Here is a 27,645-nt window from a genome sequence, read left to right as displayed (position 1 = left end):
CAACTTATTTGGCCAAGTTAAGTCTCATTTCTTTATCAGCACAGTGATTGTGTTGGGCCAGATAATCCCTACGCTCTTTCTCAGCCTTAAAACTGGTATCCTGTGTATGTGGATCTTGGAAAATTCAGGCACTAAAACAAATGATAATACTAAAACAAAATGTATTTCAATAATCATAATAGGATAAAAGTTTAAAATACACAGACTTTGAAAAGCCCCAGAATTTATTGCAATTTGTCTTTAAAATACTAAATTTTCACCTGAAGCATAATTATAAATTATTAGACTATAAATGCATTACCTGGGTGAAAACTGTCACACACAAGTAGATAGAAATATATGTGCAACAACCAGCTAAGCAATATAGCAGGAAAACTTTAACTTTACAATATTAATAAAATATTTTTAAAACCTTAAAAATAAAATTACTGAGAAGTATGTGAAGCAAAAGAACATTTAAATAAATTGAAAGCAATAATCTGCTATTGGCCATCAAGCCATTAGGTTAATAAATTCAAAGAGAAATTCTGTATCCTACAATTAATGTGGAAAAATAAATGTAAAAACAGCCAGGAGATATTTGAAAAAGAAAATAGTAATGACAGAGTAGTAACATATTGCAAAGCTGCAATAATGAAAAAACATCATGTTATTAAAACACGATAGATAGGCATGTCTGTCCATTACAGAAGTATGTAATAAATTTCCAGTATTTCTGTATTACTTTTCTATTTCTTCATGCATGCATAATTTCAGAAATCATGGATTTATCATAATGACGTTTTATCTGTATCTTAAGAGTAGAAACACAAAGCGGCTGGTACTTTGTGCTGCCATTCTTCTGTGGTGAAATTGAATTCCTCTCTGGTCATTAAATAACTTTGTCATCCATAGGCCTTTTGTGGACATTTGGAGTTGGTGCACAAAGATGTAATTACAAAGCTGGGACTATATAATATATTCTTCTTTATTTATGAATTGCCAATTCATATGTAATTTCAGGGGGGAGGGTATAGCTCAGTGGTAGAGCACATACTTAGCATGCACAGGGTCCTGGGTTCAATCTCCAGTACCTCCTCTAAAAATAAATAATAAAACCTAATCACCTCCCCCCATCAAAAAAAAATAACAATGCAATAATAATTAGTTAAAAAAATAATTTCAGCTGGTGCTCTAAAGTCTCAAGTTACAATAATAAGTAAATTACAACCCCTTTACTAAAGAAGCTCATAGGTCATAAGGGAGACTCAAGCTATACAAGTAACTGTTATTCAAAACAGTAAGTATTGTATTAGTTTTATGAGGTTAAAGAAGTAACAGTTCTTTCTCCCTGAAAATTGGCACCGTAAGAAAGAAGTGCTTCACAGGCAGAGACATTATGTGGGTCTCAAAAGCCTTTGAAAAATAAGTAGAATTTTGCCAAGATAAAAAGGAAAAGAGAAATTACTCAAAACAGAGGAGAAAACACTTTAGAGCATTTTCAAGCATGGAAAAATACCGAGTATGCAAGGAAGTCTTCATGATGCATTGAGACGAGCACAGGATATCCGAAAGAGGGCGGCAGAAAAGCCTGGAATGATGGGCTAGAGACAGATTGTGAAGAATCCTGAATACCATGTGGAGAGATCTGGTCGTTATTCTTCAGGTGAAAGCAAACCATCAAAAGTTTTTCACAAGAGGGGCATATGAAATTCAGATACGAGACCCATTTAGAAGGAATTTATGAGGAATATGATTTAATATCCCGTGGGCACCAGACTTGTAAAAGTCAGGCAGAATCTCCCTTTCAATTACTTATATACCTGAAAAGTCCTTTGTAACTCAAGGCAAAATATGAAGAAGGCAAAAAGTTTTGAGAGTGACCTCAGCATTGTTGAAGATGGCACTTCTTAAACGTGGATGCACATTGGAATCATCAGGGGAACGTTAAAAAATGCTGATGGCTGGGTCTCACCCCTATAGATTCAGATTTCATTGGTCTGAGAAACAGTCTGGGCACTGAGAGTTTTTCAAAGCTTGCTAAGTGATTCATTCTAAAATACACCTTCGAGTTTAAGAACTACTGCAGTAAAACAAGAACCTACCATTTCTGCAAGTCGAGAAATTATTTCCCAAATTTTAAGGTATCTGAAATTTGGATGCCTCTTTCTAAACCTTGTATGTGTTTCATTTGAAGATCCTTTCTTCTTCCCTCTAAAATACTCTTGTTAAATTTATAACAATCGTATACATCTTATAGCAAATGGCTTCTTAGAAAGGAGAGGGCTTACTATATAAAATAGAGTAACTTACAAACAATGAAATAGAAAGGATGCAGAGTAGCTGGTGGTAACCCTTAACCAGTGTGGCCAGTTTGTTGTTCGTTTTGTTTGTTTATTTGTTTGCTAAGTATTCTGGTCAGTAACCTATTCTTACACAGAACTAGCACCCATGCTGTTTTGCCTTCAAATGTACCGCTTGTTTCAGGCCACACATTCCCACATATTTGCTCAATATGCAATCTCTGATTTTTGAGAATTAAATCAATTGTTTTCTATTGGTTTCTACATAAAGTTTAATCTTAAACCATTGTCTTTTTGTTTCCCTGGTTGTGCTGTTTGCTTTTAGTTTTACTCTGGTGGCATTGATAGTTTAAAAATTATTTTGGCTGAAAAAAATGCTTTCCAATTTGGAGACATTGCTGAAAACAGATCCCTCATTCATATAATGCTTATTTCTCTGTCTGCCTGTCTGTCTGTCTCTCACTGTGTCTTTCTCTCCCTGCACCCTTCCTCCTCCCCTCTCTCTCTCTCCCACCCTTCCCCCGGGACACCCACACTCACCAACCTAAATTTCAGAAATAGCTCAGAGGTTTACTGTGAAAGATGAAATGAAGGAGAAACTGAAAGTAGACCTTTAATGTAAGAAATTATGAGAATTACAAGAATCGTAAGTGTCTTCCTAAAATGTGCAATGCCAGTGAGAGGAGGGGAAAGCAAGTCTGAAGGTTATTTCAGAGTTGCTGTTAAGGTTAGCAACTGAGTGATTTTTTTTTTTTTTTTTTTTTTTGGTATATGTGTTTGTTTTACTTTTTGCCATTTCCCCCACTGTAACGTAAGCTCCATGAGCATAGGATCTGATTTTCTTGTTCACTGTTGTGTTTACACTGCCTCGCTCATTTTCTTGTACATAATATATGTGCATTCAGTGTTTTCCAAATAACTGAATTAATGTGAAGAAGGAGAAATACAGGAGAATAAAGTGTCAGATGTGTGATTTTTAGCAGGATCCTAAATTCTTATTCATATGTTCATTGGCAGACACTAACCAATAACCATGTCCACCAGGGAAATCTTGCTTATATCTTTGGGAAAGATCCTAAGTACTTTAGTTAATGACATCCTCTGCATTAGTCACTAATGTGACATGGCTGCAGAAATGACAGCATTAGGTTATATTTCTAGAAATTACTGTTCAATACAAAGATAGCGATTCCACTGTATTAGATTATTTAATGATATGAACTCTGTATTCTGAGAATCACACCAAAAAATTAAAGTGTATTCCAAAGATGGCAACCAAAACAGAGGCCATGTGGTTTGAGGAATGGTTCAATTGCTTGAAAAAGGGTAGATGAAGACAAAACTATAGCTCAGAGCAGGATCCAAGGGACTAGATTCCAGACAGTTTTGACTACCCCATTCCATGGCCATGGGCAAGTCAGTTCTCTGGCCCAGTCACCTCTTTCATAAAGAAAGGGGAAAGGCTTAATTACCCTCTAAGCTATCTTCCAGCTCTTTTCTTCAAGAATTTAAAATTTTCAGTATTATGCGTGAACGTGGGAATCATCTTCAAGTGATGAAGAACTGTTCATATATAAAATTATACCCATGTAGTTAGTTTTGTTTTAGAAATCAGAATTAGTTCTAACAAGTGGGATTTACAGAAGAAGATTGTAGTTCAACCTAAGGGCAAAGTTTTTAATTGTTACATTAATGCAATAAAAAAAGATTTGCAGTGTGAAGTATTGATGCTTCATCACTGTCCAGGATATCATGTAGGGAAATAATTCATCAAGTTAAAAAGTGAACTTGATAATACCTTCCAATTATAGTATTCAGTATTCTGATTTTCCTGTCTAAAGTAGTCCTAAGCATAGCCTCATGTCCAGTGTTCTAGCAAGCTTATATGCCAGTATATTGAACTGAGTAATTTTTTTTCTTTTATCATAAAATAAGGGAGGGTTGGAAGCATAGAGCACCAAAACTTCTTCTCTTTGATTCGCTCTAATACGTTCAGCAGGTTCAAGGTCAACTGCCGCCATTAATGATTCCCGTATTCCCTCCTGATCAACGGACACTGGCCGCAGCCGCCCAGCAAGGATTCCTCCTTCCTCCAGGCTTCAGCTATAAGGCTGGATGTAGTAAGTACCATTGATTTTTCATTTGGGAGTGGGTGGAGGGCATGGCTTTAGGCAATTTAATATTCCTGCCACACCAAGAAATGAGATCACCCGTATATCATTTTTATTTTAAAGAGGAAACACAGAAAGTGTAGAAAGGGATTTATGTTGGTATTTAAGAGTGTACATTATTTCTGTGCTTCTGAAGGCAATATTTGCTTTTTATAATTCAGTTTCATAACTTTTATTCCCAGTGTATTCTTAAAATAGGGGTATAATTTTTAGGTTCTATTTATTTTTGCATAGGTAAGATAAGAATCTGCATTTTAATAGCTTTCCATAGCCCTTTAATTGACAAACCCAAGTTTCCCAATATGCGTTAGTCGGCCTTCCATTTTCAGTCTCCTCTCTGTATTTACAGCCTAATTTCTCACTAGTCTTCTTTAAGTTCTTAGACCAAACCAAGCTCTTTCTTGACTTTGGACTTGAATTGTATGTGTTCACTCTCCTTGAACCTCTTCCAACTCAGATCAGGGAGAACTGTCCTGAGCTAGGTAGATCCCTGTCTCCACGTTCCCTTGGATCTTGTGTATTTTCTCTTTGACGTTAATTGTAAACTCTATAAGGGCAAGTGCTGATTCTGTCTTATTTATTGTTACATCTAAACGTTTAGTACAACATTCAACTGCTTGTTGAATGAACGACTATACAAATGAATGAGCACTCATTACAAACAATACAAGGGCATTTTTGCACTAAATGATGTTACATCAAGATAACTGTTTATATTACTTATTAACTTTAGCTGCCTATGATTTTATAACTTTTTTACCAAAATCAAGATAATGTACTTATTAATTTTGGAAACAATACTTCATTTTCTAAAATTCAAATAACCACAATGCCGACTACAATCTGTTAGATAAAAATAGCAACAAATTCCAAAGAGGGGCTAGACTTCTGAGCTAAGTATCTTCCAGAACATCATGACTATGGCCAGAAAAAAATATAGAGAAAGCAAGTATATTGAAATATTTTCATTGATCAAAGTAGAATACCATTGAAAACAGTTAGTGAAATACTATCATATTAGATATTTATAGAGAATATTACTTTGTAAATTCCAGTAGATTTTGGTTCATTTATATGTTAATAAATTGTCCCATTAGCATCTTGCTATGCTTCAGTACTTATCGTATTTGAGAAACTCTATCCAACATTACAAGAAATCAGATGTTTCCTGCAAATAATGTCTTGAATTTTCATATTTTAACATGTATTCCTACTCTTTAAACCTTTCTTTGTATAATAATGAAGAAATGCGATGTCATTTTTTAAAAATACAAAGTCATTTGAGGGAGGTGGCTCCAACCGTCGAGTCTAGGTAAAAGTGAACTGAACTCAGGACTATAAAAATTCACTGCTCTTTGCAGTTTTTAATACAGTTCTTGCACATCTTTCTCTTGACTTTGGTTTCCTGTGTTTTAAGATGGTGTTCTCACTCTGGACCTTAATTTATTCATGTAATAATTTATTTGTCACATAATTCTATCTTTGTAGATTGATTCATCCAGAAACACCAACTTCTTTTTAGAATTGAGGACTATATATTCTAAATATTTAAAATCTAAGAATAATTTAAACTTTAAGATTTTTAAATTCTGTTTTTACAGTAACTTTTGAGTTTTTAATTATAAAAGATTTTTTGTTTTGTTCCCATTTTTCCTAAGGAATTAGTATTCACATTAAACACATGTTGCCAATGTGTTTTTGGTAGCCTTGGTTACTAAAATGAAAAAAAAAGGACACTTTTAAAAATCATCATCAGTTGCCTCAGACTGCACCTGCAGTATATTCATATAGACTAGTTCTGTTTTCCAAAAGGAAAATTTTTAAGCAACTATTGAAATAAATCCCATTAGCAAATATTGTGCTGAAGAGAAAACCACATTCAGTTTGAACAATAGCATAACTGTAGGCCTGGAAAAGGTCAAGAACACCACTGCCTCACTCCCACTTGACAGAGTTGGCATACTAAATTTATTCAGTGTTAATGTAACGTGGCTTGGAGAAATTTTTCCCTTCCTCAGGTTGTTAGTGTATTAACCATTTGATATTCATGCCTTCAGTGCGCAGGGTTATAAATGATACCACTTACGTGTCCTTGGAAATAAAATAGAAAAAAAGCTTCTGCAGCTGCTGGCAAGCTTGAGACTAGCGTCAGGCCAAACTCAAACCAAGAAGCAGCCCATAGCAAAAGAAAGTGCCTCCCTGTTGACACTCACTCTGAGTCAGTTTGAATGGGGCGCTGGGTGGAAGCGATAAACAGTCCGGACTATTTTCTGCATGATCGTATTGCAGGAAAGGAATGGAAGTGGGGAAAGAAATCTTGTCATCTTCTCTCTTCAGGGGGACTTCCTATTTTACTCCCGTATAATTGTCAGGCACACGTGACTTCTCTGCTTGACACGTGTTCTAATTTGAGTAACATTCCGCAATTCTCAATGAAGGAGACTCTGACCAACCCATCTTGATTTGAGTTTCACGTAAACATGAAAGAGATACTATTTTTTGTTATCAAAAACTCAAGTGCTTTTCATCAATCCATTCAAAGAAAGTATTGATGATAAGTTTTTCTGTTTAGACTATGTGTCTTGATAAGTAAAATAAAAATCTCTGAAACTACATAAGGAAGTTAAAATGTTCTCAATGGGGTAAGAAAGAAAAACACACGTTGAGCAAACTAACCATTGTAGGTTGAGTTAGTATTTCCTGTTTTCCAAAATAAAGATGCTTTTATTTGGACATAAAGGTATTTTCCCTTTAAGAAATAAAATGATAGATGTACAGTGTGAAATGGATATCTACAGAATATAGTTGCTGGAAATTCTCTCAACAGCTAGAAAGCCTGTCATTAAACAATATAAGAGCAAATGAATAGCGCAGTCAGACTTTAGAGCAAACTGGCTACACAGAAGAGAAGCTTTGAGAATGTTGTAGTCCACTCTTATCTGTGAATATGTAGCTCAGTTTACAAGCATTGATATATTAATATCAGTATCTCAATTGTGTTTGGGCATTTGCTGTTAGTGAAATCAAGCATGAAGCACTCTTCTTCATGGATTTGTATCTAGTTATTGCTTTTCCTACCTGCTTCTTAAAATCTAAAAATACTTCCAAACTTCTAAGGAGGTAAAAATAGCAGTGTGTTATTAAATTGAATGGGTTTAATATATAAGAGTAATTTGAAAGCAATTATGTAAATACACTGGTTTGATCAATCAACTCAATTCAGAGGCTGTTCCACTTATGGAAAAAAATAATCCAATAATCTGTATTTTTAACTTGTCAGTTCTATGAAAACTGTCAATTCAGTTGCTATATGTAAACATACCCCAGATTTTATATTGCATAATTAAAAATCTCAAGTTTAAATTACATTTGTGGATACTAGTTCATTTTAATCAGAAAAAAAGTCATTAAAGTCCTTGAATTAAATTTGAAAAACTAAATAAGGTTCCAATTCTGAAATTATAAAATAAATGTATGTACAAATGAACTGGTTCAAGTACATTTTGGATGGTTGAAGAATCCAAGGACACAGTCCATTTGCTTCTGCTAGAAAGGCTGAGTGGAATCCTAGGCTCTTAACCAAAGACTTGAACCTGTGAACTGCAAAGCTTGTATCAGGTAGATATTTTTTGAAATAACATGTACACAGCATTGACGCCTGCAGAACAATTCTAGATTGTTTGCTCATCATAGAAAAAAGTCTACCAAAATTAAAAAGAATCTTGAATATGTATGTTGGTTTTAGCCCAACATTTTAGACTTGAGAGAGAAGTTTGCAATAAGGTGGTTGAAGGTCATAAGTTTGGTCAATACCAGTTTCTCTGACCTCAACTTTCAGTTCTCTTCCCACAACACACAGCTTCCTCACATGCCCTCCCGCAATCAGGTTAAGTGCTGTTCCTTCAGAGCACATCTTTTATAGGCAGAAATGAAAGGAGTAGGTGCTTCTCTTTTTACTAATGACTGCAGTCCTCTGGCCCTCTCCTCACTGTTAGGGTGTAAAATTTCTAGACCCATATTCTAATCGATGCTTCAGAAATTTTTGACAGATATTTTATGTGGAAATTAAAAAAAATCTACAGGAAGGCAAAATCTAATAAAATAATTCATTTTCTATATACAGTAGAAAGCAAACAGTTGTGAAAGAGTTGGGTTGATAGTTTGGCCCAGTGTCAAGTTGAACGTATCACGCACCTGCCGGTGTGGTCTCTCTCCCCAGAGGTGGGCTGCAGTTCCCAAACCATTGGGCTCTTAGTCCCAAACTTGTGTGCTAAGGTACCAGGATGGGGTAGCTGATTCACAGGGTCACACACAATGTTGTAAAATTTCAAGGAAAATAGAGAGGCATCTGTCAGACACTGCATAAAACTGCCTTAGTTGTTTGGGACTCACTACTTAATAAAATGAAGCTGCTGGGCATTTCTTTTGTCCTAAGGGTGCCATGAGAGAATTATTGAGCCACTGATGGTGTCTGAATCCAAGAAGTTTAGGAACTTGTGGCCTAGTCTATTATATATTCATTTTTTAAATGTTATGACCTTTTTTACTTGGAAGTTACTGTCGCCGACCTATCACATTACAACCACAGGGCAGAATGTTATAACAAGATTTATCTTGCACTTACAGAGATATGTGTAATATTATACAGATAAGCAATTGATTCATTTATCTGTACCAATGGGCTATTTTGTCTGTATGATTTCAAACATTCCGTTGTTTTGTTTGTTTTGATTTAATTCGATCTCCAAGAGGCAATTACAAATTGAGAGGTGCTTAGAATGAGAGAACACGGACTGGGGAGCCCTTCACCTCAGCGTGCTTTGTTTAATTGTCCTCGTGCACTTTTCTGAGCTTCAGTTTCCTGACCTGCAAGATGGATTAATGACACCCATTTTACTGACTTGCTACAGAGATTAAATAGGATTATACATGGAAGAGTGCCTAGCAGTGTGTCTGTCTTACTAGGTTTATTTATAAATGATAAATACTGAGTATAATACCAGCAAAACACGAATCCTGTGTCCACTCCCCCCCTAAAAAAAGATTTTAGAACCACACCCAGCATGAATTACGTTTCACATCCTATGTAGACTCAAGTTCATTCTGCCACGCCTAAATGAGGCTTCCTCTGACTGGGAAAAGTATAATTGTTGAGAGAAAAGTATTATAGTGCCGATGGAAACATTTGTCTCATGTAGTTGCAGTCTTAACCTCAACTATTTTATTTCTAATCACCAAGTTTTAAACTTTTTTTATTATCATTTTCCACTTGTCTATTTATCAGAGCTTATGTTGGAAAAGATCATGTGGTTTTCTGAAAATGTATTTAGTCATTGTTTTGGCTGTATGAAACCAGAAATATATTCATATACTCATTCTGCATTTTAACACATTGATTAATTTTTCAGAAATGTGGTAAATAAAATAGCCATATAAAGTTACTGATTGAAATATTTAATTGCCTTATGAGATTAGCTTAAATAAATAGAAGTTGATGAGCCAAGCTTAATAAACTTAAAATATGCTGTATTTACTCTTCATCAGTTTTCTGAACAGTATTTCCGCTTCCAATAAAAAAAGGAAACTCTCAGTTAATTAGTTCCTCATATACCACGATAAAATTAATGTTTAGGAGTTAAATACCATAAACTTCCTCAGGCACATTTGCTGATGTGTTCCTGTTTTCAGTTAATGTCACATGTTTCGTTGTTTAATGGGGGCATCACGTGCGTTCCATTATACTCTTCGGTGCAGCGGGTCCATGTGTCCGGCATTTTCGGAGACTGCATGCTAATTTCTGATGTAACTGTGTTAGCTGACAGACAGGTCATTGAAACAATCAGTGCTGAAACAATCACCAAATCACAAGCTAAAAACCATTGACGTGGTTTGCTTTTATGGAACTGACAAAATGGGAAACATGTGTTGTCAGGATCACATACTGTAGGTTCTTTGTAAATAAGCAGAGAGAAGATGTAATCGTATCTGCAGGCTTCTGTGTTGTGTGTTAGAATTATTATGACCAGCTCTTCCCCTTACCTGCTCTCCCCTCCCCATATCTTAGAAACCAGTGACTTTGGGTGAACCTGACTTAGTTCAGAGCTTTGTAAATATTTATTTTTGTAAAGAAGAACTTTGGTACCTAAACAGCCAATCATTTCAAGTCGCATCTTAGATCAGTGGCATGAAAATATAAAATGATAAAAAGTAAAGAGAATTGAGTACAAGAAAGTAGATAACATTCCACAATTATATGGTGACAGCCACACTCCAGTTCTCAGGGGAGAGATGTTTGAAGGTCAATAAAATGTGTTTGTTTTTTTTTTTTGCTAAAAAATGGAGTTTATATTTTTCAGTATTCATCACTGAGAAAAGGAACTATATATGTCTGTATTGTAGACTTAGAATAAAAATGATAGCTTATTTTGTGCCTTATTGTTTATAAAACATAGAGACATAATTAAATTGAAGCGCTGTAACTCTGTGAGGCGATAACTGTGCTATGTGAGTAACCAGTGTTTGATCGTCCCCCCTGCACATACACACAGTACCACCACCAAAACACACACGTACAACACAACAAAAAAAGCGAAAGCCTTTTCTTTGATAAAGTCCTCAGATTTTATTAGACTAAAACTATAATCTTTTAATCCGTCTTGCTTGCTTTTTAACATTAAGAATATTAAGAATGCCATTCAACTTAAATATAAACCCACTGAGCTCAGTATTTTCTTTTTGACAGAGTTCTCTTTCTTGATAATGTAGATGTTTCAGATGGAAAGAGTGTTTGGCTACTTACACTCTGTGCTTTCAGCCAAGAGGCCTCAAAGTGTGGCATTACTGTATGAGTTTGCCTAACCCTCAGAATTCTAGGTTTGTATTTTTGTTGCCACAGCAAACACGGAATCTCATCTTAGTATTAAATTCATACTCACTAAGGTCATCAAGCTGAAGTGTAAGCCCAGAGGAGCAATATCTTATTTTATTTGAATAGATGTAACTGTTAACAATACTGGACAACTCTGTCGTCCAATAAGCGTGCTCTTTACTGTAGAAAGCTCCACTAGAAGGCAGACTTCAATCATAAGGTCAATAGAAGAGTATGGAAGCAGAAAAAGCATTTAATAAAATAGGCTAAGGTAGTGTCTTGCTTCTAACGCTACCATAGATGTCAGTCTTCCGTGAGGATCGAACAAGTCATGCTCTGGGAATATCGCGTGACTCAGATACGGTGTTAAACTTAACTCTGCTATAACAAGCCAAAATAATACCAGCTTAAACGTGGAAAAAAAGAATATTTCTCACTCACGTAATAGTCCAAGCATTGCTCATGTGGTGGCCCCATGGTATCAGGCCCATGGCTTGTTCTTTTCTTGATTCCATCCGCAGGCTACGGCTCCATCCCATGCTCTACACATCGTCTCCAGCTCCCACATCCCCACCCCCACCAGTGGAAGAGGCCCAAGCCCAGGGAACTACAACTACTTTTAAAACTTACTGTTTTAAACTGTTTCCCTAATAATTTATTTTGGTCCTATTTTTGAAGAATATATTTAAACCTTTCTTAAACCTGTTTATATAGCCAGCTGAAAACAACGCTTCACATTTTTTTTTTCAAATATATTAAAAGATAGCACTTGCTGACTGTACAGACCTCAGCGAGAAAGTATATGGAACGGAAACTGAAAGTTAGCTGCCTGCACTCGTGCACCCCTGTCATCCCATCCCCGGCAGTAATTACTGTTAACAAGTGGGAATGTATTTCTCTAGAACTAGTTATAGATATAACTATATTATATATTCATACATAAATATGTATATACATCTATTTATATCTAGTCTAAATATGTAATATGCAGGGTGTGAACATGCTTGTATATTATAATATAAGCTATGATTTTATATATGTATATACACTGTATATGATGTGTACTATATAATATAGAATGTGTGGGATGGTAAATATTATATATATGATATTCTACTTACAAATATAAGAATATCATGACCATCTTTCTTCCGCACTTTTAGACTTAGATTATCCTGCAATACACTTCATTAAACTGGATGCACCATATTTTATTTGCATTCCCCTCTAAGGAACATTTAAGTTTGTCTATAATACTTAACAGTTTTAGGCAATATGACAATAAACATTTTTGGATGCACATATTTGTCCCAAATGAATTATCCATGGAAAAAATTCCATTCTTGTGTGATATTTTACTTTCATTTATTTTGTTCCCTTTTGAATGTTTTTCACCGGAGAGATCACCTCTACATTCTGATGCTCTCTGAGTTGATTAATGGAGGGTTTAAAACTTTAAAGGGGACTCATCTGAATTAAGCTATGAATAAGCATCAGTGAGCTTTGTAATCGGAAACTATTAATTATTTCAATTTAGTAAATCTGTCAGAAAAAAGTTACTCACAAGGTGTCAGAAGACCTTGGTAGTCACAGTCCCATTTTGTGTTATTCTGTGCCCTTGGGCAAATCATCCTCCTCTTTGTGCCTTAGCTTTTTACTCTTTAAGGTAGCTCCAGTAATGTCTGCCCCACTCACTTCATAAGGAGGTTGTAAAAGTTAGATGGGATGAGTCTGTGCATTTCTAAAGAAGTTACATCATTGTATAATACATCATTATTATTTATTAATTGTATATGCCCATTTTGAAAATTGAATCTGTGATGTAATGAAAAAGATTTCAGGAGTTACCTATTTTAGGTCGCTATATTTCTGACCAGTAAAGACATTTGCATTAATTGTTTTTCACGTTTTAGGGGGAGGGAAAATTTCATAGCATTTCTTAATTTCCAGAGGTTTAAAATGTACCCTTAGAGTAGAAAGCTCTAGGCCAGGAGTCTTCCCAAATGTATATTTTGCAGGCTTCTTGTTACAGTGGTTTAGGAAGCCTCGTGTTCTCACTCTACAGATCACAGACTCTGGACGCACCCTAGGAGGAAGGCTGTCTATCAAAAGGCCTGATAGACAGAAAAGTGGAGAGGCTGTAAGACTGTTAAAAAATAAAATACTTTTAAAAAATGAAATGCTTGGTAAATGAAATGAAAAACTTTAATATTAAAAGTGGAAAATAAAAGGGAAATAGCATTTGAATTGGTCTTAAGTAGCTTAAATGAATACCTCTCTTCCAAACCCCTACTTCTGATCCCTTAATCGTTTTGGATGCTTTTCTGTACCTTTCATTTCTTCATAAGACACAGAGGCGAAATTTAGACATCATACTCTGGTATAGATGTACATATAGAAGCAATTTCTTAATTAATTAATGATTCTCTTCGAACAGCTTAAAATGAGTTATTATGCAGTAGTTAAACGAGGCCTTGGTTGTAATGCTGGAATGCAGAAGGAAAAGGAGACTTGTTTGATTCTTGTCACCTTTTCAGGGATACTCAGATTTCTTAAGATCATCAATCCAAGAATTTTCATTGGTACTAGGATTCATTAGTTTTATGGGCAAAGAAGTGAAGAAAAAAAATGCTGTATTTTTTATAAGCAGAAATGTCTTCCCATTTTGAAAGTGTTTCTTAAAGCATTTATAAGGTAATCTATTTTGAAACTAGCCAATTAGGCAACTATTAAATTAAGTAGAATAAAGTTTTCAGTTGCAATGCTACATTAAGAAGGCAAAAAAAGTTTTTTATTTTTAAAAAATCTCTTACTGAAAAAATTTAGCCTGTAACAAAGCAGTTAAGAACTAAAAATCACCTCAAAATAGCTTCTTTTAAAAGAGCTGTATAAAAAAATAGAAAAATGAAAAAATAGCTGCATAGTCAAACAAGAGATAATTTATTAATTTTACTTTCTCAAAATTCTTATGAAATATTTATTTCATTATTTATTTTATGAGAGTTACTACAAAATATTAGCATTTCTCATAAAAAGTTTGCAATATTAAAGTCACATCATGCTATTCTAGCAAATCTAGAAAGGCTTTACAGACTTTTCTGCAGTTAGAAACCCTTCACCTTTGTTGGGCAAAAAACCGACATCAGTTGTTTCGAACTTCTTTTGTTCCACAAGATGATTTAGGAGAATGGTTTTAAATTTAACTACTTAAAATGGGGGATGAAATGTAGCTGAACTTACTGCTATTTGAAGGCAAAGTTCAACTTGCTTTGGTTTCAGAAAGTCTAAGGTGATTTGAAACAGTCGCTGTGAGGAAGGATTTTGTTTTTATCATTTGCTTATATATAAAGCGTCTTTCCTAGTAAGCACCTTGACCGTGCTCAGGTGCTTTAATGGCATAATAATAGAGGATTCTTGTTAGTGAACAGAAATTATTGTAAGGCTTTGGAAATTCATATTATTTTTCATACCCAAGGGGATATAAATTGCTTTTAAAATCAAAGTTTATGAGATAAACTATGAGATATTAAAAATTGATGTGTAAAAATATGTTACAAAAGATTCTTTCACCATCTGCTTCAGGTCCTCATTTCCTCATATCCTGAAAGTCTATTAAAGTCTAAGCTTCTCTCTCCCCTTCATTTTCTGTCCTTCTTTGGTATCATTGGCAGCTGATCTTAAACACCATTATTGTTTGCATTAAACCATGTGCAAAAAACTAATTTGTTCCTTATTTGTATAATTATTTGCTTACAATCTATTTCTTCTGCTAAACCCAAGCTTTAATATGGGAAAATTGTTCTCCTGTGTTTGAAATTTGTTAATTTCTTATTTAAATAAAATATTGTTTTCTTTATTCAGTTAATAAATATTTAACAGTCCTAAGTGGGCAAGGCACTATGCTGGGAACTGGGAATTAAAGATGATAAAATACAGCCCTGCCTTTAGGATGCTCACAGTCTAGCTGGGGAGGAAGCGCTGTAAGCAGGTGTAATAGAGACATGCACAGCATTTTAACAGAAGTGAATGGGAAGGGAATGAGTTCAGTTCAAGACTGACAGGAGGGATCAGGGAAGGCGTCTTGTAGTAGGGATTCCCGAAGTCAGATCCTACAGGATGAAGTGCAGCTGAACAATTGAAGAAGTTGTTGGGGTGGAAGTATCCAGCAACAACATTCCCGGCAAAAAGAAATGGCCTTGATAACAGCTGGGAAACAGGAGATGGAATAAGGTATACATGGACCTATAAACAGTTCGGTGTTGAGAGTATACTTTAAGACGAGAAATGACAGGTGAATAGTTTGAAGACATAAGTGGGTACCAATTCAAGGAAATATTTATAGACCTTATATGCTGGAGGAACTGAAAAACCATTTAAGGGCTGAAACTCGGGGTTGAGGTCACACTGGCGTTTATCTATCCATTCATCCATTTATCGATTCATCCCTGTCAAGACATACTTTCCTTGCTCACTTTTGAACTTTTCAGTCCTTAACACATAGTATACAATCAATAAAGATTTATTATACTTCAAATACAACAGTGAGTATTTATTGTGTACCTGTAATGAGTGCCACTGGAGACTGAGTGGAGAAGTTGTTTCTTTAGCACAGGACTGGAGCCTTGGAGACTAATTGGTAGGTTCTTCCAGTGGTAAGAAATGAAAACCTGAGAGTTAAAAAAGCAGAGCTTGTGATGGATTGGCCACGGAGGATGAAAGAGGGGGAGAAATCAAGGATCCTTTAGATGTACGGCCTAGGTGACTGGGTATCACCCAAAAAAGATAGAAATACCAGGAGTAGAAGCAGGTTTTTCAAGAAAGATGATGAATTAAGTTTTGCACCTGTGAAGACTGAACTTCCTATGACACAGCTTGGGCAGGTGGAGTGGGATTGTCCAAAAACAATGTGAGAGGCCTAGGCTGGAGTCACTGATTTAGAATATGTTAGTTTGTATATGGTCGTGGAACAAGACACTGGATAAGATCATTCAGATTAAGGGGATCGAATGAGAAAAGCCAAGCACCAAGGATTAGACCCTAAGGAGTACCAGTACTTAGGGAAAGAGTGGAGACAGGTGGAACAGCCTACTGCAGCAATAACAGCAAGGTGTGAGGAGAACCAGAAGAGCATGTTGTAAGAAAACTCGGGGTGTAGATGTAGTTAGATGTAGAAGAGGGGGTCCTTAACAGGATCAGCTGTTGCAAAACGGTATTCATTGAAGTGTGGCAATTCAGAGGTCGCTAGTAAGTGTGCAGAGTATTTCCAGGGATGCTCATGAATTGAGAACTAAAGTGTAGGAGGCTTTAGGATTATCACTGAAGACTAGTTTCTATCAATTCGGATGAGAATAAGATGGAAAGAAAATAAATTGCTCCATATTAAACACTAAAAAAAGTGTTTTAGAGAGATTTTGGAATCTAGACAGTTGGTTGTTTTTTTAGGATCGGAGGTAGTTGTATGTATGTTTAGGGACATGCTGTGAACAGATTCTTACCTTGGCATCTGAGTTACTCAGTGTGCTCTAACCGACCTTCTGAGTATTTCTTGCTGCTGTATGAAATGGGTCCAAATGCAGGCTAGTCCACAAAGACATTCTGCTCACCTGTGTGTCCCATCCTTACTTTTAGGCTCAACTATCTATTCATTAAGCAGGTGTTAATCGAACATCTACTGTGCACTAGGCTTTGCAGTTTTAGACTTCTTTCCTCATTTCTAGTTTCGTTTTATTCAAGGCCTAACTCAAGCCCAGCCCTCCTCTGATTCTTTTGCCAATGACTTCAGCTCGAATAAATTCCTCCTTTCTTTGGTAATTACTCCCTTTCTTATTCATGTGATTTTAATTGTGTGGCTTTGATTCATTTCACTTTCCATATTTGTCCTATTTCCATATTATTTCACTTTCCATATTCTTATTTTTGTAACTGAAAGTGTCATGAAGGCAAGGACTGCACCTTTTATTTCTCTGTGTCCTGCATGTAGTGTTTGACACATGTTAATTGAATGAACGTTAAATGAATTTATCTGTTTTGAAAATTTAAGTATATATTTATATTATGCTTTAAAAATAGTCTGTGATGTTTTCTAAGGCTTAATACTTTCCTTACTATAATAGTAAGGACTGTAGTATTTACTATTTGTGAGATCCTGAATATCTTTTTTAAATTTGTGAATGAGAATAGTAATCGACCCTACTGAATTGTTACCAAGATTAAATGAGATTTTAAACGCAGACCAGTAAATATTTTTATATCTGTGTGAATCTGTATATGTGTATTTATATGTATACATATGCAAAATATTTTAGCAGAGTGCCAACAGTCAACAAGCATTAGTGGTCCACATTTCACATCAGTGGGAGCATAAGTGAATTATTAAAAAATGATATTGGAACAATTGATATTGGAACTGTTTGTGTAAAAAATGATTTTTTTTCTCTAAACCACATATGAAAATAAAATATAAGCCCAACTATGATTTTTTCCTTTTTCTCCCAGTATCTCTTTTTCTCCCATCACATTGGCCGACAAATCTGTCTTCCCCATATGTTCCTTTCTCTGTTTCCCTTGTGATTAGTTTAGGCCATTATCATTTCCCACCTGATTTACTGCAGTAATTTTTAACGTGTCTATTTGTCTCCAGTCTCTCCCTCTTCCAGTCGATTCTCTCCCTTGCCACAAAATTGATCTATCTAAAACACAAATCAGACTGTCACTTTCCTGCTTAAAACCTTTTGGTAAAGGTTTAACGTTGCCTTCAAAGTAATGCACAGGGCTTTGCAAGATGTGTGTTCTACCTGCTTCTTTAGCTGTATAGTTTAATGTTCCCTTTCTGCATCAGATACACTGGGAACATTAAAATATCCCTGGAAGTAGGGGCCAATAAAGGATAATGGTCACTGTTAGCACTGTCCTGTGAGTGGCGAGGGGCTCCTTCCAAGCAGAAGGAACCCACCAGTTCATCTGTTGGCCTATGAAACAAAAGAAAGCAACTTCTTTCAAAAGTACCATTTGTAGTGTCCTTTTAAACTTCATTTTGTCTTAGACTCCTACAGAACTCCCTCCACTGGGAAGTTAGAATGCTGAGAGCAAGGTGTTTTAAGTACCAGTCTGAGAAGATGATTAATAAGAGCATCCTTGTTGCACTAAGTGGTGGAGGCTTCCTGTGTGACTCTTCAACAGTCACAAGACATGGAAGGTCCCTACGTAAAGATAATTTGGTGGAGAAGTACCATTTTTAAGAGATACTTTGCAGATACTTACTACTATATATAAAATAGATAACAAGGTCCTCACTGTATAGCACAGGGAACTATATTCAATACCTTGTAATAGCCTACACTAAAAAGGAATATGAAAAGGAATATACATGTATAACTGAATCACTACCAGACATTAACACAACATTGTAAACTGACTATATTTCAATAATAATAATAATAATAATAATAACCTTCCTTGATGCTCTTTCCAGGTAAAGTTCTTTTCTGGAGGTTTCTGGACTACCTTCTCCACTGGTCTGCTTTGCTCATTGTATTACTGGATCTGTTTATCTCCCTTGCTTTATTAGGAACTCTTCCTAGGCAGGGATTGTAGATGTGGATACATTTTAGTTTTTATAGTGCCACAACATTTTCCAGATCCTTTATATTGGTTCAGTGGATGAAAAGATTTGTGAAGTTGACCCTGGATAAGAACATACTTGCTTTTGACTATCTTCCTCAGCTTTAATAACCTTACTGGAAAATGTGTTTTTCTTATTCCGTGTATAACAACAACAACAAAAAAAAACAGAGAGAGACTCTTCAGTGTCACTAGAGATTATGGTTATCTAAATATTCATTACTTTACTACTAATATAAGTAACATGCTTTCCAAGGGGTTATTGGGTTATTTAATATTAGCTATATCATTTGTATCAACAGATACTATGTACCTCAGTTTATTTTTCAACTTCTTGAAAAATTTTAGTTTTGAGCTAGAATTTTCCATACTTGGCTTGAAATAAGAAGCAAATTAATTTTGGAAAGGTTTAGGGAAAAACTGTTCAAATGGTTAAAACCTAGGAAAGAGCAAAAGAAATTACTCTAACTAGTTGAAAGTCAATTTGAATAGCTTACACATGTTTGAACTTTTTAAAAGTCCGAATTTTCCATTATCTACTTTTTACTAAGTAAGTATCTCATGAAGTATTTACAAAATAAAACTGTTGTAATATTTTTAGTGCAGTTAACTGAGGGATGGTGTAAATAGATGACAGTATTTACTTCAATGAAAGATCTATTTTTATCCCCAGCTGTTTCTGAATTTCTCTTTTGCCATTAAGAACTACCTCTGACCTGGTCTTGAAGTCTTATATATTCTATGTCCACTTTGGAACACATGCATATATTTTTCATTTCTTTAATTAATAATTAAATTTCTATATTGGCCATTTTCACAGTTACTGTATTTGTACTTACTGAGTAACGGGCAAATTTCAGTCGAACTAGTTCTGGATATTCTAGACCCTAAAAATTGATAGTAAGGTAGATACACTTCAATTTATGTATGTCTGTATGTTGGGTGGAGATGGTTGCATTAATATGGTGCCTTAGGCACAAACCTTTGAAATTAGTTGATATTTATATCTTGGAAACTATAAATGATTCCAGGTACATAATAGCAGTAGTACTTTTTAAAATTCCTGCTGCCAGCCTTTTGTTTTCTCCAGTTGACTTAATCATCAAACACATTGATATGAAACAGTATATGGCAAACACATTGTATTAGTTTGCAAGGGCTGCCATGACCAGAAACCACAAATTGGATGGTTTAAGCAACAGAAGTTTATTTTTTTTTCACAGTTCTGGGAGCTAGAAATGTAAGATCAAGGTGTCAAACTGCGTGGATTTCATTCTGAGGCCTTTCCCTGACTTCTATCCTCACATGGTTGTCCCTTCTTATAAGAACACTGGTTATACTGGATTATAGCCCACTCAGATGACCTCATTTTGCCCTAATTGCCTCTTAAACACACTATCTCCAAATACAGTTATATTCTGAGATTCTAGGGTTTTGGACTTCAACATATAAAACTTGGTGGGGAGGGTACAATTCAGCCCATAACACACATATAAATTATTTGTAACATTATATTATGCGTATGTATACATATTCAAAAGAAAGACAACTATATTCATTTCATTAATATACATCCATGAATGCAGGAGATGAAAAATGATAAGATTCTAATAATGAGGGTGAAAGTACAGCTCAGTGGTAGAGTGTGTGCCTAGCACGCGTGAGGTCCTGGGTTCAATCCCTAGTACCGCCACTAAAAATAAATAAACATAATTACCTCCCCCCCAAAAAATAACAGCCAAAACATAAAAATTTTTAAAAAGATTCTAACATGTACATGCATTTTAAAAATGTTATGGAATAGTCTCACTTTTAACTAATGACCTTTAATGCCCATATAATACAAATTTTGTTGTTAATTGGATGCTAGTAATTGGAAAGTACCCAAAACACCTTTGTGGGTGTTTGCCATCAGTCCAAATTTATGAGTGAATCTGTATCTCTAGGTTTGAATCCGGGGTCTTCTTTAAGACCTCCTATTACTTAAACTCTTTAATTAAAATTGTAAATATTGTAAAACTTCATTTCATATCCATCACCTTTTATGTCCAAATATCCTCAGGTCTGGAGTATGAACACTCTCCCAGCTTCCTGCTTTCTCTCTTCCCTGTACCTTCTTCTATCACCTGTGAGTTAAACTGGTTTTCCCTCCATGTCTTCAGCACGTCACACTCATGCTATGTTGCGTTTCACCCTACCTGAAACAGCTCGCCCCTCCTCACCTGCCAGATCTTCCAGGCCAAACTCCCTCTTAATTTCCATCTTCATTCTCTAAAGACTGAAGCCTGGAATTAGTTCTTCCTTAGCTCCTACAGCGCCCACTCATGGGCACTACTGCCCAGACAGGTGCTTTCCTTGGAGAAGCCAGGCAGGTAGCAGATGGCTGGAGACCAAGTTCTGTGCGTTTCCTTGTTTTTGTCTCCTATGGCACCTGGCAGAGTTCTGATCACGTGGTAGATGATATGAGTGCTTATTAATTGATTTTCAACAGGGGAAATAAATTATATAAATGGATTATCACTGTGAAGACACCACAGTCTCTTACTTTTGCTGTAATTTTAACATTATATTCATTAAATAAGGAATATTAATGAACTACAGAATTTCAAGTATTTAAGTTGGCAATTCTAATTGGCATACTGTAATATTTGCTATTTCAGCTAGTTTGCATAAATTCAAATTCAGCTTTTAAACATTTAAACTTTTCTTTATAAAACCAGATAGAGTGTTTTCTGGATTAAATGACAAGTAAAGCCTCCCAGGTAACATCAGTTGTCTCCTCTCCTGTATCACCAATGTTTTTTTTCCCTGTATACTAGATCTGTCTCACTGGCATACAAGCATGCTCCAATTTTTACCAGTGTATACTTCTGTAGTAAAGTTTTCTTAACCACTTATCCTTCATTAGCAACACACCTCACTGAAACTGTCTGTTTCAGTACTTCTCAAACGCATACAGATAGTCTGGGAATCTTGTTACAATTTAAATTCTAATTCAGAAGGTGTATGCTCACTGCCTTAAAAAATTGTCCCAAAGCCTAGTGGCTTAAAGTAACAATTATCTGGACACAGCCCCACTCAGGCTCAGAATCTTTCACATCACTGAGACCAGGGTGCTGGCCTGGACTCTGGTCATCTCTAGGCTTGGCTTGGGGAGGAGTCTGCTTCCAAGCTCCCTCCTTGGGTTGTTGGCAGGCCTTGTGTGTTTGCTTGCTGTTGGCCTGAGGACATCAGTCTTCTGCAGTGTGAGCCTCTCCATAGGGCAGCTCACAACATAGCTGCTAGCTGGGGTGAGGGGGACGGGGGAGCAAGCAGGACAGAGTCGGAGTCTTTTTGTAACCTAATCTGAAAAGTAACATCACAGCACTTTTGCCTTATTCTGTTGATGACAAGGCAGTTACTAGGCCCAGCCCACAGGGCAGAGAACTGCACAAGGACGAAACACCAAGAAGTGAGAGTCATCTGAGAGCCTGCCTTCCACGTTAAATTTGGGGTGGGGTCTGAAATTCTGTGTTTCTAACAAACTTTTAGGTGATGCCAGAGCTGCGCTTGAGAACTTCACTTTGGAAAGCAAGGATTTACATTTACTGCCTCCAGTTCCTTTCTTTTAGTCATTCTCTATTGATCACACTCACTCCAATTAACACCCTCCCCTACTCCAGTGAAACAGTCCTTGCTGAAGTTACCAGTGACTTCATTACTCAGTCCCGAATTTGATAAAACTGATCATTCTTACTGAAAATCTTTCTTCACCATTTACAGTTCTTCCCAGTTTTTCTGCTAATTACCTATCTCCCTAACTCTAAATGTTGGTATAGCCCATAATCCAATCCTGGGACCTCTTTTTTATCTACAGTTCACTTCTAAATGGTCTCATGAAGGCTTAGAGCTTAAACTCCAGATATTTGCTGACCACTTTCAAATTTATGTCTCCTATGTAGATTTCTGCCCTAACATTCTAACATGTTTATCAGGTGCCTCAGTGAACACCTCTATTTGGATATCTGATAGTAATACCAAACTTAACACGTCTCAAACAGAACTCTTTATTCCTTCCCCTTTACCTCCCCACCCTGACAGGCTCAACCTGGCAATCTTGCTTCTCATCCATATTTGCAAACCCAACAAATAGTTCCACTCTCCAGTCAGCTGTTCAAGTGAAAAATCTTGGGAGTCATCTTTGAGTCTTTTCTTACTCTCATATGTAAACAGCCATTAAGTTTTGCCAGTTTTGTCTCTTAAGTTATCACTTGACTTTCTCCATCATTCTTCCTTCCAGCATCACCACCCTAACCTAGGCCATCGTTACATACTATACAGAGTTTTGCATCTTTTTAGTATAGATTACAGCTTCCAACTAAGTGATTTTACTCAACCCATCTTTTTCCCATGTTCGTAGTTACCTTTATCCCATAAGATACACTTTATCTGCTTTATGTCGTTTATAAGCAATACATAATCTGGCTCCTGATTCCCTCTCCAGCCCGATTTATCTCTACTTTCCCACCTGAACTCTATCTGTACTTGAGCATTTCAGGGACTGGACTGTGATATAACACTCGCATTTGACACTGAGTCTTAACAAAAATTATTTTCTTTCCTGCAACATTCGTCCTTTTTTCTTTACCTGGCTAACTTTCATTTAATTCAAGTTTCAGCTTAACCATGAGTTCATCCTAGAGGCCATCTTTGACCTTTTAGACCAGGTTTGGGGCACTCTCAGTGTAGTCCATGGCATTATATACTCCCCTGTCCTACTAGTCATTATATTTTATACTAGTCATTGAATTATCTCCATCTTTTTCTCCTATTAAGCTGTAAGGCCTGATCAGCAGAGGTAGATTCATGTATTTTGAAGCCTGAAACATACAATTTGGGGGACCTTATTTAAGAATAAAAATATGATAACTGTATATATGTGATTTTCATATATATATATAAAGTGTAAAAGAGGATATTCATTTATAAGAAGAAATCACAATAGAGTTAAAAATTGAGGAAGTTTACGAATATAAAAACATATGACCCTGTGAACACACTATTGGGGACCCTTCCCAGAACCCCAAAGAAAGCTTCAGTAAATTCCCACTAAATCTACCTCTGAACATGAGTCTTCTTTAAACCTCTCTTTCTAGTATCAACAGCAGTGCTTGACACATAGTGGGTGCTCAGTAAATATTTTTGAGTGAATATATTAATGAGTTATTTTCAGTTTTATTTCCATACATTTGGCATTCAACAAGCTTTCACAAATTAGAATTCTAAAAAAACCTTTGTATGTTAGAAAGTTGCTCTTACAGTTATTAAATTCCATTATTTGCTATGGTTATATTTCAAATAACATGTCACTGGGTTCTGTGCAAAAAGTCTGTTGCATCTCTTTACTAAGTGGGAAAAAATTTTTATTTGCATCAAAAACATACGTTACAGTCTTCTGTATGTGTATATATGTTTGTGTGTGTCTCTATATGTATATAGATCATATATATAGAACTTTAATTTGAATTACTAAAATTTTATTTTTTCCAACATTCCCACAAACAGAAGTCCCTTGAGGGAGAAACTATGTTCTGTTTTCTTTACAGTTTATTTTATAAACATTTGTCTCTGGAATAATAAAGATAACCAATATTTTATATAACTTTTAAAGATGCATTAAATATTTTCTTTATGATGAATTTGTCCTGAAGACAAATTTAAGAGGTTATTTGAATCGAGGCAGTAACGTAGCATTCACAAGATAAGCTCCTTGGCCTAAATTTTCAGCGTCTAGTTTGTTAAAATAGATTAAAGTTTAGTTAAGTTCCCTGTCTAATAACATTTTAACTTCGCTAAGGAGTCGGTGTGTCTTATCAGGATTATCGGGGGGTGTGTGTGTGTGTGTGTGTGTGTGTGTAATAAAGTGCAGCCCTCTGATCAGTGTGCACTTTTTCCTCCCATTTTCCTAAATACATCATGAAAAAAGGATGAGGTTTCCGCCTTAATTGCTTGTGCCTTTTATTCACATTCCTCTCTCAGCCAGAATTGTGAAAAGAGTGTTAGTAAAAAGCTGCACAATAGCGCTTTTCATTAGGCCTCAGCAAGGCGCACAAAAGCAGGCTTTTGGAAGGAGTGAATGCGTGAGTTTAATTTGCAGGTGGAGAGTAGATAAAAGGTGCTGACGCTTCTGTGATTCTCTTCCGTAGGTGACCCTTACCCTGTTCAGCTGATCCCAACGACCATGGCAGCTGCTGCCGCCGCAACGCCGGGCTTAGGTCCGCTCCAGCTGCAGGTAAGTCAGCGGACGCTACGCCAGAGACAAAGGTTAAGTAAACATCGAAAACAGCTATTATCCTGCTAAAGCAAAATAAAACTCACGCGTGATATTTGTCTCACACTCTTTTGTTTTTGAATTTGTGTGTACTGATTCTCCAACCAGAAGTTGATTCTTTTAATTTTTAGCCCCGTTTTCCATGCTAAAGATAGCTTATTGTAATTTTTTTATTGCCTGGTATGATTTAACAAAATGAGCTGTGGTTTTGCTTTGATTACTGTATGCCATAATTTCATCACAGAATGGTCCTCATCAAGATAGAATAACAAAAAACTACAAAAGAGATTCAGATGCTTATGGATCAAGACAACTTAACAAAAATTACGTTTAAAATTGTGCAAGATGCCCAGTATTTTTGAAGCACTCTGTAGATCTCTTTATTCTCCTGCTAATACCAGCTCAGTTGGATAAGCATGGATAAGTAGACCAAAAAAGCAGGTGCCTAAATGAGCTCAACTGTATCCAGACATCCTCATTAAGACCTTTTTCAGCCCTGCAGAAGATATATATCCATGTATCCGTGAATGTCAGTGACAGCTTTACCAGACATCCAAGTGACTTTAGACATTTTGTCTCTGGAGTTGGAAGGAATATCAAGGAAATTATATTAAAGATATCTTTTCATCAACTGTTTAAATCCTGGAATCAACATCCTATTCCCCTAGTGTCTGTTGTTACGGACTTTATATAGTTACACAATTATTTAATAGGAATAACAGGTCATCTAATAGTAGGGTTAATCTCTCCTTGTGAGAAGGTTTGTATTTTCCTTTGCCTAAAAGACACAGTATGCTGGTGAGGCCAGATATAAAGCACTGGTGCTTAATAAAATAAAATTGTATTCATGAAGATGCACTGTCATGATAGATGACCTCAGTCAATAAGCAAAATACAGCTTTATATTGTAGCATCAAGAGACAGGTACATCTGGTCAGCACAGGGAATTGTGGGAAGACCTGGTGGGTTTCTGAGAAGCCGGTTGAGTCTCATGGGAGGAGCTGAGGCATAATGTGTTCTGTAGAGGTTAACAACAGTCACTCCTATTCTGCCTTTTCTCTGAATGGCTACAGTGTATCTGTTTCTTTGAGCTGGAAATACCTTGGGAAGTGTTGGAGCCATGGGGACAATAAAAGTAACAATATTTGTAATCCTTTGAAATCTGGGAAATACCTGCAGCACGGAGAAGTGGTTGTCATCAGTGAAGCTAAAACGAGATGTGGAATTATAGGAAGAGGGAGGAATATCCAGCAAAAGATTTGAATGTGGAAAATCGGAGTTTTAGGGATTGAGGCTGTCAGTTTTCAGAGCAAATGAAACATTCTCATTTCCTTTCACCACCGGATTAGTGATGAGCGTGGGAGAGTTGGAGGCTCTATGTTTCATTGCAGGGTTCTGGTAGGCAGTAGCTTCATTAGACAGCAATCCAAACCTCTTTTCCTAGAAAGATAGTATTAGAATATTAGGCACAAATTTTTATCTCCAGCCTTATGATACCACATTCCCTTAAAATTTAAAGATACCAAAAAATTTGTTTATCAGAAAACAAGAAAAGGACACCAAATGTATTAACTCTTACTTCAACTAAAATTGATCTATAAATGGGATAAAGATCTTTTTATGTAAGTGGCATCTACCCATTAAAATATATGACTTTTATAGAATCTCAGTAAATCAACACTGTAGTATAATAAGAGAATTAATAATCTAAAACTCTTTGATGATAGGCCATTAGCACTAATAGAACACATATACATAAGCAACACACACGTTTTGCTCATGATTTTAAAATAGTACTCAAATCCAAGCATGTGTTTAAACGCGTGTCATGACAGAGAATCTGGCTTTTCTTTGAAGTAGACCGACTCTCGTCTTTGGTGGGGCGCCTACACCAACCTACTGTTCTCCTCATAAACCCAACACTATGTTCATTGATTCTGGACCTTGACTTCAGCTCTCTCCAGAGCTGCAAAGGAGACCTTGTAATACTCTCCCTCCCTTTGCATTAAAATAGCATCCAGATTCTTTTCTTCTCCACAAACCTGCCCAGATGGATCAGAGACAGGCTAACTGCAATGCCTCATCAGAAGTCACATCTCAGCCCGCACCTAACATTCTCCCCAGTCTTGTGAACCTGCATCTGAGGAGTTCTGTCATGGTGGAGTATAATGCATGAGCCAGTTTTAATTTTCTCCAAACTCTGCTTTTAATTACACTCTGATAAGTCTCCATTTTCCATCCCTTTATAATACCTGGAGTAGACTTCATCACTTCTGACTCCCTTTCAGTTACTAAGATTCTCTTTTAAGTTATTAAGATTCAGTCCTAGATTCTAATACTGGGTTCTCTGGTAAGACTTTCACAAGGATTATCTAATTTAATTCTTACTACAGT

The 27,645-nt window shown here is 36.0% G+C and overlaps 1 protein-coding gene across 9 annotated transcripts in view; it reads left to right on the top strand.

Annotated features, from left to right (window-relative positions):
- The window catches only part of SOX5 (SRY-box transcription factor 5), an 899,287-nt gene that overhangs the window by 779,129 nt on the left and 92,513 nt on the right, over positions 1-27,645 (top strand). For 7 of the 9 annotated variants that reach the window (XM_031443965.2, XM_064479110.1, XM_031443964.2 and 4 more), the window contains 2 exons: positions 4,279-4,402; positions 25,127-25,212. In XM_031443965.2, the coding sequence (XP_031299825.1) occupies positions 4,279-4,402; positions 25,127-25,212 (210 nt within the window). The remainder of the gene's footprint in view (positions 1-4,278; positions 4,403-25,126; positions 25,213-27,645) is intronic. The other 2 variants (XM_031443970.2, XM_031443963.2) reach the window with 1 other exon arrangement.

The sequence above is a fragment of the Camelus dromedarius genome, chromosome 25 (genome assembly GCF_036321535.1).
Source record: "Camelus dromedarius isolate mCamDro1 chromosome 25, mCamDro1.pat, whole genome shotgun sequence".
NCBI classification, from domain to species: Eukaryota; Metazoa; Chordata; class Mammalia; order Artiodactyla; family Camelidae; genus Camelus; species Camelus dromedarius.
Note: the sequence above shows the minus strand (reverse complement) of the source record. Positions and strands in the feature narration are given on the sequence as shown.